Here is a 16,762-nt window from a genome sequence, read left to right on the forward strand (position 1 = left end):
CGAGCAAAATACCTCTGGCCTGCTTTCATCCTAGCGTAGGGGCAGATGAGTGTTCACGTGGGCCTCGGGAGGTGATGTCGCAGAAAGGAACATGGAGCTGTGCCCTGAAAAATGGGAGGCAACAGAGGCAGGCAGGCCAGGGAGAGCCTGGGGGCAGATGACGGCACGGAGCAGGGCGAGAGCGGTGGGAGGAAGTGGTCAGCCTCTCGGCATGTTTGCAGGGACCATGGAGAGGATTTGTGGATGGTGCAACTGTGGCACATGGAGAGAAGAACAGGGGTCAAGATGGCTCCTGGATCTTTGTCTTGAGCCAGCGCAAGGATGGACTTGCCCTGTTCATTTTTGGGTACGATCACTTGGAAAAGTGTATGCAAGGTGAGCTGTTGAGAGACTCTGATGTAAGGACTGCAGTCCTGGAGTATGGGCAGTTCTCTTCTGTTTTTCAGTGAAATAAGCAGCAAAGCTCACAGATGGGAACGAGGAAGGGCAGGGATGCTGAGGAATCAAGGCGGCATGGCTGGAAGACACTGTGACCCCACAAAGTTCTTGGATGGGAATTTTACATGAGACTGGACAGCTCGGTTGGGTCATTCACCCTGTGGTCCCTGAGATGGTTTGGGGATTGAAAAGCGCTCTGAGTCATTTGGACAGTGCAACTATTTCTAACTCTGCAAATGACTATTCCCAAATAGTCCTGGGTCTTGTCAGGGTAGCTGCCTCATTGCTTTGGTGACAGGAGAATCCCTCTGTGGTGGCACTTCTGGCATTGTGAGATGGGGGAGTGGACGCAAGGGTGAGGTTTATGTCGTGCACTTGAGATCTCGGCTGTAAATTAACTCCTTGTCGTTCCCTTCCTCTCCTGCCACCTTTCAGGTATATGACAAGCGGCACAGGTCTGACGTGGGAGGCCATTTCTGTCTGCACAGCTGCGGATCTCTCGTGATTACTAAGAGTCTGAGCAAAGGAGCAGAAGAGAGTCTGTGGGAAAAAAAGGGCTGATTCCTGATCTTGACCATCGTTCAGCAGACCTGTTCTATCAAGGGCCAGAAAGTGAATACTTATGCTTTGTGGGCCATAGACTTCGGTGGTGACCTCTCAACTCAGCCCTGGTGATGCAGAAGTAGCCACAGGTCATGTATAAGCAGATGAGCGAGGCTGTGCCCCAGCAGCACTTACTTATAAAACAGGTGGGGAACAAGATGAGCCTCTGGGTCCCCCGATCTTTTTTGTCTTTTCTTGATGTCCCATTGACTTGTTTCTGGGTTGTGACAGAGGAAATAGAGACCTGTGGCTTCTGAAGGGCAGTATGCCAAGCAGGGAATTAATCCAGTGGGCATTTCAAGCCAAGTGTGTTTTTTTAGTCTAGGCACATCTTGAAGATACTGTGGTAATAAAGTGAATATCGTAACAAAGTGAGTAGAAGTTAGGTTTACACTATATTAAGTGTACAATAAACTGCATTATCTAAAAAAACCAATGTATATACCTTAATTAAAAAATACTTAATTGCTGAAAACAAATGCTAGTCATCTGAGATTTCAGGTGAGTTGTCCTCTTGTAGTAGAAGGTCATGCCTCAGTGTTGTCCTGACTGACCACAGGGGTGGCTGGTGAAGCTGGGCATGGGGATGGCAATTTCTTCAAATAAGTCCAAGTGTGCCACATCCATGGCCTCTGTCTTTCACAGGATTCTTCTGTAGCATGCCATGTTGTTTAATAGCATTTACACAGAGCAGAACTTCTTTCAAAGTTGGAGCCAATTTTTCTCAAACCCTGCCCCTGTTTCATCAGCTAAGTTTATGTGATATTCTAAAGCCTTTTCTGACATTTCAACCATCTCTACAGCATCTTCACCAGTAGATTCCAGCTCAGGAATCGACTTGATCTGCCCATCAGTAAGTAGCAGCTCCTCCTCTTCTCAAGCTCAGTCCCATCCGTAGGCTCCACGTGCTATTTCCACCACAGCTGCAGTGATTTCCTTCATTAAAGTCTGGAGCCTCCCCAACTCATCCACGAGGATGGGAATCAACTGCTTCCAAACTCCTGCGCATGTTGATAGTTTAACTTCTTCCTGTGAATTCCCCAGAATAACAAATTTTTTCCAGAAGGCTTTGCATTTACTTTGCCTAAACCCATCAGAGGAATCACTAGGGCAACTCAAGCCTTATGAAATGTAGTTCTTCTATAATAAGACTTGAAAGCGAAATGACTTCTTGATCCATGGGCTGGAGAATGGATGTTATGTTAGTAGACATGCAAACAACATAAATCTTGTACATGAACCTCAAAGTTCTTGGGTGACCAGGTCCATCATCAGTGAGCAGGAGTACTTTGAATCTTTCTTTTTTTTTTTCTGAGCAGTAGGTCTTTTTTTTTTTAAGAATTTTTTTTTTTTTAAGATTTTATTTATTTATTTGACAGAGAGCGATCACAAGTAGGCAGAGACGCAGGCAGAGAGAGAGAGAGGAGGAAGCAGGCTCCCTGCTGAGCAGAGAGCCTGATGCGGGACTCGATCCCAGGACCCTGAGATCATGACCTGAGCCGAAGGCAGCGGCTTAACCCACTGAGCCACCCAGGCGCCCCATGAGCAGTAGGTCTTAAACACTTAGTAAGCCATGTTGTAAACAGAGTGCAGTCATCCAGGCTTTGTTGTTCCGTTTATAGAGCACAAGCAGTGTTGATTTTGCACGTTTCTCAAGAGCCCTAGGATTCTCAGCGTGGTAAATGAGCTTTGGCTTTAACTTAGTCACCAGCTGTGTTCGTTCCTAACAGGAAAGTCAGCCTGTTCGTTGATGTTTCAAAGCCAGGTGCTGACTTCTCCTCTCTAGCTATGCACTCCTTGATGGCGTCTTTTTCCAACTGAAGGCTGTTTTGTCCACACTGAAAATCTATTGCTTGGTGTAGTCCCCTTCATGAACTGTCTCAGCTAGGTCTTCTGGAGAACTTGCTGGAGCTTCTAGATCAGCCCTTGCTGCTAATCTTATGCTTTCAGGTTTTGGAGATGGCTTCTTTCCTTGAACCTTATGAGTGTTTTATAAATGGAACCTCTCCCGAGCTTTACATTTTCTTCTGCAGCCTCTTCACCTCTGCCTTCAGGGAATGGAAGAGGGTTAGGGCCTTGCTCTGGATTGTGCTTTGGCTTAAGGGGATGCTGGGGCTGGTTGGATCTCCTCTCTGAGCCACTCAGACTTTCTTCTAAGGCTGTTTCAATTTCTTATCATTCATTTGTTCACTAGGGTAGCACTTTCAATTCCCTTCAGAAACTCCTCCTTTACGGTCACAACTGGGCAGATGGGCACAAGAGGCCCAGTTTTCAGCCGACTTTGCTTTTTATGTGGCTTCCTCGCTATGCTTCCTCACTTCTAGCTTTTGATTTCAAGTGAGCGCTGAGACTTTCTTTCATATGAGCCCTTGGAAACCAGGGGTGGGTTATCAACTGGCCTAATTCTATATTGTTGTGTCCAGGGAATGTGGAGGCCAGAGAAGGAGAGAGGGATTGGGGAAGGACAGGTTGGTGGAGCAGGCAAAACCCACACAACATAAATTATTGGAACTCACCATCTCATATGGGCACTGTGTGTGGCACCCCAACACAGGTAAAGTAGTAAAGTCAGAGATCACTCATCACAGAATTGTCATAGCATGTACTACTGAGACAGATTTGAAATGAGCAAATGATGCTGGAAAAACAATGCTGGTAGATTTACTCAACACAGTGCTGCCGTCAACTTCAGTTTGAATATATGTATAAAAAAGGCAGCATTTGGAAGTGTAATAAAATGAGACATGTCTGTATTCCAGCTCTCCTACTTTTTGGAGAAAAAAAAAAATGAGCCAAATAGCTCCTTATTTTCAGCCTTCTCCCCCTCTACTCATTCCACTGATCTGATATGGAGCACTTTTCAGGCAAGGCATGTGTCTATTTTGAGAAGGGAGAAGCTAGTTTTGAAAACAAATGGTTAAGCAGGTTTCTAGGATTCAGAACTCCTTAGAATCCTACAAGGGTCAGAATTACAAGAAGTGGAGAGTCATTAATTTATCTCACTATAATCACTAAAATTTGTTTTTTTGGCTCAGTCTATGTTCTTCACAAATTTTTCTTGATATACAAACTTTCGCCTTTGGCCTTCTGTCTTATAGAAACATCACAGGTGAATAATAAGCATCAAAACATGTGTGCTTTGGAAGTGTGGGTCCATTATTAGGAACCACATTGCCAAAAACTCTACAAATAATTGTTGAAAGACAAAGTCAGGAGGGATCTAAAGGAAAATTCGGTCTAAACCAGTATTTTCTCCTCCCCAGTAGCTAAATTTTGGGAAGCTCCTATTGCCTTGACTTGATGTCATCTAAAGAAAAAGAACATCGACCATGAAGGTATGTTATGTTTACATTCTGTGGCTCAAAGAAAAAATAAAATCTTAGGGAAACAAGATGGACCTCTCTCCATCAGAGAAAAGGATAAGGTAAGATACATTGATTAGAAACATCTAGAACACAGAGGAAGAGAAAACTTAAAACTCACCCAATTTGATGCTTTTTTCTTCATGTTCCAAATATTTGTTGCCCACGTTCCTATTGTGTATGGCCTTCTAGACACTAAACTGAGCCTCCCAACATAGAGGTTCTCAGATCATGAGCTCGTGGAGGCCTTGTGTTGTAGATAATGGGACTGTTCATGAGGCGCAGCAAGTGGGAACTCTGCTGGGTGGTTTCGGGGGTCAACAAACTTCTTTTGTAAAGAGTCACATAGCGGGTATTTTAAGCTCGTGGGTTATATCATCTCTGTCATACCTGTTGAACTCTGCCCTCATAGTGTGAAAGCAACCATGTACCCATGATCAGGCGTGGCTGTGTTTCAGCAAAACTTTTTACTGAAACAGATGGAGACTGGATTTGGCCTACCAGCCACCGTTTGCCAACCCTTGTTTTATAGGAGAGCTTGAAAAAAGCTGATGATACTGACGTCTACAGAAAAGAACTAATGATACTTAAGTCTACAATTTCTCCTTCCTGTAAAGATGCTGGAGACCAGTGGACATGTATATGAAAATACAGAGCAGGCATATTACTTAGTCCCCTCCCCAGAGAAGGCATTAGTAACTGCTGATGGATTATTTCCCAAGGGGCCAGGCTTCATCATCTTTTTCAACAATGTTCTAGAAATTCAGTCACAGTTTATTTGCCATCTTTTACATAGTATGTTACCAATCTAGGTACAGTATATAAATTTGACTAAATTGCTTTGAAATATGCTATCTAAAGTTATACTTCTCTAATATTTCATTTCAGTATGTGCGTTATGAGACCTTTCTTAAAGTGTTTGACAAAGAGCATTTCCACATCTACTGCCACTGAACTTGCTTTGAGAATCACGCTCTAAAAATGCTGATTATTCCATGTTACAGTGAGCTTACTGGGTTCTGAACCCAGCTTTGCTCTTAAAGCCTTTCTCTAAAATGAAAGTACTAATTGCTCCTGCCACTGAAGAGACTAAATCCAGTTTTCTGTCATCCAGGCTCACCAGCAGGCCACAACTCTGTCCATACCACCCACACTCCGGTTCTAGTTGTCATTGTCCTCTGTAACACAAGAGGTGTGTCCAGCTGGAAGAGGACACTCGAGCTGGCTTCACCCTGAACTGAACGTGAAGGTAATAGCTTTGAGGCAGTTGCTGTGAAGTGGGACCCTGAAGTCTGGCAGGATCTGGGGGGCAGGCTGTTTCAACCATAGACTATCTCAACCACCTACATCCTCTTGAATTCTGGCTGCAAAACTTTCTCATGGCACCCTGCATTACTCACAGTTGGTCAAAGTCCTTGGTGTCCTCAATCTTCTTTCTGAACTTCTTCTGAAAGATTGGCTTGTCCTGTGGCCACTCTTGTGTCAAAGTGGGGTAAGTGGGCTCCTTGCTGCTCCAGACAATGATTCCTGTTCTAAAGCCCTCAGTCCTTTGAAGCCATGTCACCAACCAAACTCCCTGCTGACTACCTTGTTACAGTCAGCAACAGTTCTGAGTCCCTCTGTCACATTCCTTGAAGCAATTCTAGCACCCAGATCTCCTGCCATTATTCTTCCTGGATCATTACTCTGGTCTCTCAGTTGCTTGGTCTCATCATTTTCAATGTGTTTTATCCTTTGCTTCCTTGGCCACATGATGTGACTTGCCACGATCCTAATTATACCTGTTGAACAAGTCCTGCTCTCTTGCTACCTCCTTTTTTAGTTCACTCCCTTTACCATCTGGAGTCTATCAATTCTTCCGATCCACTTTTTGGTCTACTTTCCTTCACCCATTATTTCCTTCCTCATGCATCTGCGGTTCAGTGGTCCATCTCTCTCCTTCCGTTTTACTCAACTGGATCCCTGAGCAACTCTGCCTCTTTCATGGATGAGTATTTTATAGTTTTCCTTCTCACTCAGCTAATGACCTTGTTCTTATTTTATGAGAAAACAGAAGCAACAAGAAGAAACCATCTATGGCTACCATCGCAGTGCATCCGTCGCTATTTACTCTTCTCTCCTTCCTTTGATGGATGAATTGCCCATCTTCCCACCTATAGCCTTCTGCAATGGACTCTGTTGGACTCTGTTCCCTCTTGTTCCCTCAAGGAGTCATGGCTTATTCTCTTCAGCATCAAAGATGCTGTGATAACTTCTTTATGTCTATATCCCATTCTACCGTTGCCCTTTAGACTAAAATCTCTTGGAAGGACTACCTGTAGTCCTTCTATTTATAGTCTCTCTCAAACCCCACTCCAATCAGGCCTTCATTAATACCATTCACCTACACCTATCTCATTGCTAAATCCAATGGCCATTTTCAGTCCTTTCCTTCTTGATTCAGCAGCATTTGGTAGTTGGTGATTCCTCCTCCTTGAAATCATCTCTTTTTTTTTTTTTTTTTAAGATTTTATTTATTTATTTGACAGAGAGAAATTACAAGTACACTGAGAGGCAGGCAGAGAGAGAGAGAGAAGGAAGCAGGCTCCCCGCTGAGCAGAGAGCCCGATGCGGGACTCGATCCCAGGACCCTGAGATCATGACCTGAGCCGAAGGCAGCGGCTTAACCCACTAAGCCACCCAGGCGCCCTTGAAATCATCTCTTTACTTGGCTCCCAGAACCTTACTCTCACCTTTCCTCTTCCCAACCTGTAAACACTGGGCTCCTAGGGCACGGTCCTGACTGCTGCTTTTCTCTAAGCTAACGTATACCCAAACTGATCTATTTGGAATTTCTGGGTGTTGACTTGGCTCTACATGTCCCAAACTAAATCTCGATTCCCTCATCTACATAAAGTGGCAACACCATTTTCCTAATTGCTCAGGATAAAAACCTGGGAATGATTCCTGGTGCTTCTCTTGCTCTTACACCACATGTCCAATTTGTTGTCCAATCCTGTTCTACTCTCAGCCCTAGCTAGAAGGTGCAATCACTTGCTAACTGTTCTACTCCTCCCACTCCCCCTATAGTCTCTCCTCCCCAGCCCAACCAGCATGTTAGTCAGTGATGAAAATATTCTGGAATTGGAGGGGGATGATGAGGTTTCCACAGCCTTGTGAATATACTAATGTAGACTTTGAAAGGGTGAATATTGTGGTATCTGAATTATAGCTCAAGAAAAAAATATGTAACTTAAATCCCTCTATCTAAAATTTTCACACCTCTTTTAATCTAGCCCAAAATATCTTTAAAAAAGACTAGTTTAGGGTGCCTGGGTGGCTCAGTGGGTTCAAGCCGCTGCCTTCAGCTCAGGTCATGATCTCAGGGTCCTGGGATCGAGTCCTGCATCGGGCTCTCTGCTCCGCAGGGAGCCTGCTTCCTCCTCTCTCTCTCTCTGCCTGCCTCTCTGTCTACTTGTGATCTCTGGCAAATAAATAAAATCTTAAAAAAAAAAAAAAAAGACTAGTTTACCCCTGCCTCTTGATCTTTGCTTCTATTGTGCTCTTACTGAAATGAGTTTCTTCAAATCCTTTCTGCCTCAAAGTCTGGTCTTCATCTTCTAAAAAAAAAAAGCCTTTCTATTCTAAACACTGCCTTCTCCTTTGTTCTCTTTGTCCATAAATCTACCAGCCGTTTTGCCAATGCTTAAGCCAACAACCTGTATCGTCTTCTTGCCTCTTCTTCCCTCCACACTGAATTAGCAAGTGAAACTCACAGACTTTCCTCCTACCTCTCTATCAGCATGCCACCATTTCTGTGCCAATTGCCATCATCTCCTCCTGTCATTTCCAATGTAAAAACCTTCTAATGGTTTTCCCTTGCACTCAGGCTGAAGACAAAATAACTGAATCTTCTTTACCAGGGCCTACATTTCCAGACTCTTCTTTCTGCCCATGTTCTATATTTAATATACAAAGGGCTCCTTTCTGAACATAGCATCTGTGAACATACTATTGTTCTGGCTAGTTCCTGGCAGTCAGGGTGCAGCCTTTGGGTCTCTTCTCACCAGGCTGACCCTCCTTGCCTGTGCCCTCAAGCACCCAGTGATAAGGAAAATCTGTGTTCTTTTATTTTATTTTATTTTATTTATTTATTTGACAGAGAGAGATCACAAGTAGGCAGAGAGGCAGGCAGAGAGAGAGGAAGGGAAGCAGGCCCCCTGCTGAGCAGAGAGCCCGATGCGGGACTCAATCCCAGGACCCTGAGATCATGACCTGAGCCGAAGGCAGCGGCTTAACCCACTGAGCCACCCAGGTGCCCTGGAAAATCTGTGGACTGATCCAGCAGGGGAATCCCAGTCCCAACCCCAGGGCCATTCCAGGATACCTCCTTGTCCCACCAGCTACAGCCGCAAGAGTGGCACAGATACAGAAGTACACGTGTATAAATGACCCCCTTTGTTTGTGCTTGGGACTCAGACCTTGAGCGATTACTCTCTTCTGGGCCTACTGGTGTGAAATAAGCCTCCGATCCTCCAAGGTCATTGAGTGCTACTGTTTTTGTTTTTGTTTTTTTTTTTTTGGGGGGCCAGGAAGCAGTCTGCATTCCGTAAATTTGGTTCCCTGACCAGGAAACCCAACTGCGCTGGCTCGTTCTTGCCACCCGTTTGGGGGCTAAGACAGGGCAGTGACGGAATGAGGGGTCGTAATGGAGAAGGCAAATGCCTAATCTTTGGCAGTCTCCTACCTGGTTGCCTCGGACTGGCCCCACTCCGCTGTTCCCGCTGGACTCAGAAGAGACTGCGTAGGTGAGGACCTAGTTCTGATGTTGGATTCCTGTAAGGCCTAGGACCCCAGGACCAGTCAGACCCACCCATCAAGGTGGAAGCAGGACCTTGATCACCTCCCAGAGATCTAGAGGTCTCACAGGTAGGACTTCCTAGGGAAGGAAGTCTCTCAGGTGAGAAGACCCTGAAAGGGGGATTAGTAAGTAATTTCCAAAAGGAATTCCACTGGCAGGGCCTCCCGCAGCAGGAGGAACTGTAATAACTTCGGCATGAATGTGTGAGTGAATGTGCAGTTTGACCTGGCTTGTCAGGCAGATGGATTCTGTGGCTCCACAGTCTTGGGATTACCGAGTCTAAGTGGGCCCCAACCTGTTTCCATGGTGACCTCATTGGGTCTCTAGCGAGCCCTTTGGGGCGCCAGTCTGGGGTTTACACGGACTCACTATGGCTAAGAGGCATCCTAGTCTCCTCCGGGAGGGCGGACAGGCTGGCATCTGACTGGTCTCTCCTCTGGAGGGACCCCCACCCTCTGTCTGTCTCTGTGCCACCACGCCCGGGCACATCACTGTGGGATTAAGGCAGAGTAAAACTACAGTTCTTGAGACCATGATCAAAAATCTTAAAAAGGGCTTTTCAGAAGGTGATGGAGTTAAGATGCATCCAGGCAAATGGAGAACTCTATGCGAGTTAGAATGGCGCACCTTTAATGTCACATGGCCTTCAGCAGGGACACTGGATGTCCCAACAGTTCATCAGTTGTAACAGAGGCGCCAGGACGCTCCGACCGGTTTCCGTACTGACTAGGAATTGCCCAGACCCTCCCTACTGGGTGCGATTCGCTTGCAACAGGCAGGGACATGCCAGGGTCTTAACTGCCTCATCCAGGTGGCCCACAAAGACCAACAGAAGCCCCAGCCTCCACAGATCTCACTGGAGATCCCAAGGATAAGCCGATCATGCTCCTCCATAGGCACCCGCCAAGGCCATCTACACATGGCCCCCTCCAGTTCCAAACATTCCACCATCAGTCTCCTTAGTGCCCCAGGCCCAGAGGATCCACTTGCTCCAGGACCAGTAGCCAGGCTGCACCTCAGACCGGGCCAAACATCCTCCAAATGCTGGTACGAGGGAAGGGAGAACCTGAGAGGCACGATAAAGACGGGATAGTCCAGCCCAGCCGTTCCATGCTGTATTATGAAGCCCACTTGTTCATTCTGGGAAAGGGTTCTCAGAGTGGCCCTGCTGGCAGGTCTATGAGGCAGAGAGGCCCCAACCACCAAAAGGGGGGAACCCAGACCCTCCTGCCCGGTGATCAATGTGCCTACTGTGGAGGAAAGGGTCATTAAAAAAACCTAAATGTCCCAACCAGGGAAGGGCCCCAAAGCTTAGCTGCTACAAGGAAAAACCCCCAAAAGAGGACCTTATAGGCCTTGCTGAAATAGACTAAGGGGGACCAGGCTGTCTTCTTCTTAGCCCCCTTGAGCCCATGGTCAAATAAGAGGCCAACCAGTGACTTTTATGGTTATACTGGGACTGAGCACTCTGTTGTCACCTCCTGCCTTTCAGCAAGAGACCACAACCATCCTTGGGGCTACCAGGACACGGACAATAAAACAGCCCTCTTGCCAGGTTTGTCAGTGTAAACTTGGGGGCTATAAGGTCTGACATGAATTCCATTAGTTACCTGATTGCCCCATCCCCCTTCTGGGCCGAGATATACTCTCTAAGCTTGGGGCTCAGATAAACTTGGAGGCCATTGGGCACAACAGCCTCCAATTAAACAGAGGGCAAAAGGAGATAGGGACTCTGGTGCCAGCAATTACCACACCAAGGAAAAAAATAGAGGCTATTCAGTGCCCAGGCCTAGCCAAATGGCCCGCCGGAGTTGAGGCTCACCTTCAGTATGGGCTAAAGACAGCCCACCTGGACTAGCTCAGAACTGGGCCCCTATCCCTGATGAACTGATCCCAGGAGCCCAACTCCAGAGGCAAAGGCAAAGCCCTCTCCAACAAAAAGTGAAGATTGGCATTCTAGAACATTTGGGCAGACTTAAAGAAGCAGGTATTCTAATTGAGTGCCAGTTGGCCTGGAACACCCCACTCCCGCCAGTTAAGAAGCCAGGAGGGGGATATCGACCAGTCCAAGACCTGCAGGCCATCAACAAGGTAGCCATCTCCCTGCACCCAGTGGTCTTCCAAAGGAAGTAGCAATCCTGCACTGTAAGGGACACCAGAAAGGAAACGACCCCATAGCATGGGCAAATCATCTGGCAGATGAGACTGCCAAGACTGCAGCCAGTGAGGACATGGACAGAGCCCCTTCCCTCACCATGGTCCTGACACCCCCAGAAGAAGTCTTTCTGCACAGTTACACTAAAAAGAAAAAAAAGGGCCATGGCTAAGGGAGCCACCCTGACTAAAAAGGGATGGTGGGTAATGCCAGAAGGACACGTCCTCATACGAACAGCAATAGGAGGGCATCTAGTCAAAAAAGACCACCCACTCACCCACCTGGGGAAAAACTGCATTAGAGGCCCTCCTCCAGAAGCACGGCTGCATCAGCTAGCTGCCAACCCTGGGCCGAGCAACCAGTGAGCAATGCACAACCTATATAGAGCTATATATAGTGCTCGGCCTGCACCGCGGCCCCGGCCAGGTAGCCAGAGGAGGGGAGTAACCCCTCTCAAAGATCTAGAAATAGACTTCATAACCATGCAGCCGAGCAGGGGGGTTTCAGATGTCTCCTAGTGATATTCTCTAAATGGGTCAAGGTCTTCCCAACCAGGACTGAGCAAAGCCGGGAAGTAACCAAAGTTCTCTTGTGGGAGATCATGCCCCAGTTCGGCCTGCCGTTAACAATCCATAGTAACAGTGAGCCCGTACTGTGCAGGTCTTGACCATGTCTCAACATCTCCTGGAGGCTCTACACTGCCTACTGGCCCCAAAGCTCAGGGGTAGTAAAGTGAATGAATCCCACCTTCAAGGGAACTTCAGCAAAGTTTTGTCAGGAGACTAGCCTCCTGGAGCCGAATCTGCTGCCCCTGGCCCTCTGTGCCCGCTGCATGCCTGGGACACTAGGTCATTCCCCTTTCAAATTACTGTATGGACGGCCTCCCCTGTGCCTGGGGAGCCTTCCAGGAAACTTACATCAGATTGGGGATAAAAAAATAAAAATACAATTTCAGGCCCTGGGGGCCACCCTAAGTAAATGACAAAGGTATACCATTGAGAGGGCCCCAGGTAGGTCCCAGGTGCGCTCCTTCCAGGCAGGAGACTCAGTCTGGATCAAAGATTGAAAAAGGGACCCCCTCAAGCCACAGTGGATAGGGCCTCACTCTGTTGTTCTAACTTTCCCTACTGCCCTTAGAGTCTCTGGTGTCACACCGTGGGTCCACCACTCCAGAGTGACAAAAGCCCATCTCTCGGATGAAGAGCCATACCAGTGGGAAATGCATCTGCCAAACCCTGCAGATGCACTCTGGCTTCGACTCCGACAAGACCCTACCGATGGACGGACACCTGCTCGCCATGACCCCTCATTCTCACCAGCACGATACCCTCATCCTAGGGGTCGGAGCCTACCCTTCTGACTGGACTTTCCCCAGAGACTTGCCATTGTTGTGGCTTACGGAATGACTCAAGTATTTTACCGCCCTTACTTGTCCACAGGTTTTATCTGCTGTCGGGCTAGCCACGATGGCGCCCTCTAAGGTTGTGGACCCCACTTTCATACACCCTCTACTGTCACCTCTGAAGCACACTGCACTATAGTTTTCTTGACCCCAGTCAGTCCTGGTCTTTGGCTCCCCTCACTGCCTTCAGCTTGCCCGACCCAGCGAGGGGCAGGGGGCAAACTCTCGCGTTACCGTAACCGGCAAACGGTTCCCTTGGTTCTCCCCTCCTCATTGGCCTCCTCTTTATGCTCCTCACCGTAGCATTTAGTCCTTGTATTTTTAATGCCATCACCAGGTTTACCACTGCACCAATTGCCGGGCTCAGATTCCAGATGCTCCTTACTCACTACTGCCCTGTAGATAATATAGACGATGCCCTCTAAACCAGGTGTTTAAAGGGGCATCAAAGGGGGGAATGAAAAGGAAAATCCGTGTTCTGAGGCAGCTGACCAATCCAGGGGAATCCCAGTCCCAACCCCGGGGCCATTCCAGGTTCCCCCCTAGCCCCACCGACTGCCGCCCCAAGAGTGGCTCAGATACGGAAGTACAAATGTATAAATGACCCCCTTTGTTTGTGCTCGGGGCCCAGACCTTGAGCGATTACTCTCTTCTGGTGTGAAATAAACCTCCTCCAAGGTCTCCGAGTGCCGCTTGGCTGTTTAGGGCGGGATCCGGTCTGAATTCCGAAACACCAGCACCATCTCTAGCATCACCACCTACTCAGACCCTATTCATCCCTGGGCTTCTCCACCAGACGGTCGGCTCTAGGAGAGCAGCACCATCACTGTCTTGTGTAGCTTCTATGTACACTATGCAGCCCACATTAAACACTCAGTAGGTACGGATTAAATTGAATTCAAGTTCCCTCCTTATGTACCCTTGTCTAATACCCTACGGCACTTACAGACTGCACCGTTTTATTCAATATACATGACATGATGATGTATGGTCTCTTACTCTTGCGCATTGTAAGCCTTTCAGCCAGAAGCTGATATGGAGGCCTGCAAAGGAAGTGCTTTGTGTACCTGTGGGTAGGTAGTGGTCCGTACCTGGTAAGTCTCAATGGGGCGGTTTTCCATGTTGAGATCCCAGACTTTAACGGTCAGATAGTCTCTGGTCATGATATACCTCCCACTGTGGCTGAACTTCACATCCGAAATTGAAGAGATAATTTCAGAGAAAAACGACCTGTTGCTTGGATCTTCAGGCTCTTCAAAAACTGCAGAACAGAAGCAAAAACAAGAGAAAATAAGTACATCCTTATCAACTAACTCTATCACGTCTGGGCCAGCCAGAAAGCCAGCAGTCTCATTGGAGTAGAATCTGCAGGATGTAAGCAAGTTACTGGTACAGAACCTGGAAGCAGAAAGAGCAGTCACTGGTTTCTGCATTTTCTTTCTACATGGAAGGACTCGCCCAAGACATGTACCATCCAGAGGTTGGGCACAGAGCCTTGCCAAGCTCCAAGCTGACATACCTAACTCTTTCACAATTCCCCTGGTCGCTGCATGTCACCGCTCCTGTCAACATTGGAGTCATCTGAGATGCTTAAAAAATGCGTTTAAGATACATAAGATTTTTGAGATATGTACCATAAAAATCTGCTCATTTGTAGTTTAGAGTTCATTGGTTTTTTTCAGTATAATCACATAATTGTATAAGCTTCACCAAAGACTACATTTCAAACAATTGCATTAACTGATCCCCCCCCCCCCGCCCCCAGAATTCCATACCCATTTGCAGTTAGTCGTCATTCCTTACTCCTGCAGTGCTAGGAAATGACGAATCTGTTTTCTTGTTCTATGGAATTGCCTAATTTTCCCATAAATGGAATTACAGGAGATGGAGTTTCCCTGTGACTGGCTGCTTTTCCTCGGTACCTCGTTGCCATGGTTGACCGATGCTGTCATAGGTATCAGCCCTTCACTCCTGTTTATGGCAGAATATGGGTACATATCCACTGTATGGATACACCACATGTAGTTTATCGATTTAACACTTGATAAACACCTGGGTTTCTACTTTGTGGCTACTATGAATATTCACGGACAGGCTTGTATGTGGATATTTATTTTCATATCTCTAGGTCACAGGTTTTTTTTTTTTTTTTTTTAATTTGACAGAGAGAGAGAGATCATAAGCAGGCAGAGAGGCAGGCAGAGAGAAGGGGAAGCAGGCTCACTGCTGAGCAGAGAGCCCGATGTGGGGCTCGATCCCAGGACCCTGAGATCATGACCTGAGCCGAAGGCAGAGGCTTAACCCACTGAGCCACCCAGGTGCCCCAAAGCTTAGGTATATCTTGACCTTTCGATTTCTATGCCCGATTGTTCTGCCTTCCTTGACTCAAACTCTGAGGGACTCACAGATCTCATCTCTCACTACTATCTTAGCCTTAAATGATCTTTTTGTGGAAGAGTTCCCCCCAGATCCCAAATCGGTCTGGCCTGCTTTTTTAATAGGAGCTCAGGTAGTCTCCCATTATTTAACAATCCTTGCCTTTGCTTTTATCTCAACTGCTTTGTCAGCTTCTTTCTGGTTTTTCTATGGACTGAAAGTCTTCCATACAAATGTTCCATAAACATGTGTTGCTCGATTAGAACCAAAGCTAGATCAGTGAATGAATTCTTTGGTGTCTGGGGGCTCAGCATATCGGATGGGGAGTTAGGTGTGTTTGTCCATACTTACTTTTAACCTGTAACAATAGTAAGTGAGTATGGTTCCACTTAACAAGTGTTTGTATCACAATTTTTGGCTACATGGAACACCATTCTGCAAGGTAACACATCCTCCAGAGCTTTCTCTTTCTTGCTCAACACACATAGCGTCAGTATCACATTCTGTGCAGAAAGCCTAAGGCTATAATAAGTTGCCTTTCAAACCTTGCCGAATGAAACTCTCAGCCAAACCAAAATATTTGTCACCTCACCATTTAAGAGAACCACAAAAACCCCTCATCAGTCAGAACTGAACTTGAGAATTAAATCCACTGACACAGAAAAACCTCTTAGACTTTAAGCACTCAGGAAGGCCCTTGGACTTGGAGAACATAATTGAGAACTAGATCTTCACATTAGTTTCTCCTGCACAGAACCTCATGAGGGTTGGGGACTTCAGGCAAGCCCCATGCAAACATCTCAACAGACAAGTGGGGGCCTTGAGGCATGGTCCTCTCCACCTGATGCACCTGCCATAAATGGGACAGATCAGCATGCTGGCCCCTGCAGTCCATCAATTTCTGCCTCTGTCTCTTACCAGCTGTTCACATTTTATTTCCTACTCCAAGATTTCAGTTTTCCCAGCTGCAGAAGGGGGATGCCTATTTCTTGGAACATATGATTGGCACACTGTAGGTTCTCAATAAATGTCAGGAGCTATTTTTATCCTCATTAGCATGTACTGGTTCTGTATCAGCCAATCATATTTATTCCAGACTGAGACTTGGGGACTGAGGACTATAGAACTTGTGGGCTATTTCAGTGACATAAAGAATGTTTACAAGGTTATACCTAGCAATCTGTTCTCCATATACATGGCTCATTGGGATGCTAGGGTAGCAACCTCGTAAAGCCCGAAAATGACAGCCCCAGAAGATGGAGGGGTAACGAAAGAAGACAATTCTCTCATCATCCCACCACTAATTACTGTGTATGACCCAAGAGGGTAGGTTCCGGACAATGGACGGGCCATCACAGTACTTTGCGGCTTATTCCCTGTCTATGTATATCCAAGTTTTAATATCCACTCCATGACTTCTTTTCATTCATTCATTCAGCAGCAACAATTCACAGTGTTGATGATGACTGTTGACAGGAAGCTTCCTATGTTCCAGGCTCTGCGCTTTACATGTTTAATTCCATTTAGTCCTTACACTAATCTTCTCCCATAGCAATGATGCTCACAGATATGAAATACGAAAGCAC

The 16,762-nt window shown here is 46.7% G+C and overlaps 1 protein-coding gene across 7 annotated transcripts in view; it reads right to left on the reverse strand.

The window, feature by feature from the left end:
- PPP2R2B (protein phosphatase 2 regulatory subunit Bbeta) overlaps positions 1-16,762 on the reverse strand; it is a 451,980-nt gene that overhangs the window by 3,935 nt on the left and 431,283 nt on the right. For all 7 annotated transcript variants that reach the window (XM_059417855.1, XM_059417852.1, XM_059417851.1 and 4 more), the window contains one exon: positions 13,892-14,061. In XM_059417855.1, the coding sequence (XP_059273838.1) occupies positions 13,892-14,061 (170 nt within the window). The remainder of the gene's footprint in view (positions 1-13,891; positions 14,062-16,762) is intronic.

Source organism: Mustela nigripes, chromosome 12, assembly GCF_022355385.1.
Source record: "Mustela nigripes isolate SB6536 chromosome 12, MUSNIG.SB6536, whole genome shotgun sequence".
Lineage (NCBI taxonomy): Eukaryota > Metazoa > Chordata > Mammalia > Carnivora > Mustelidae > Mustela > Mustela nigripes.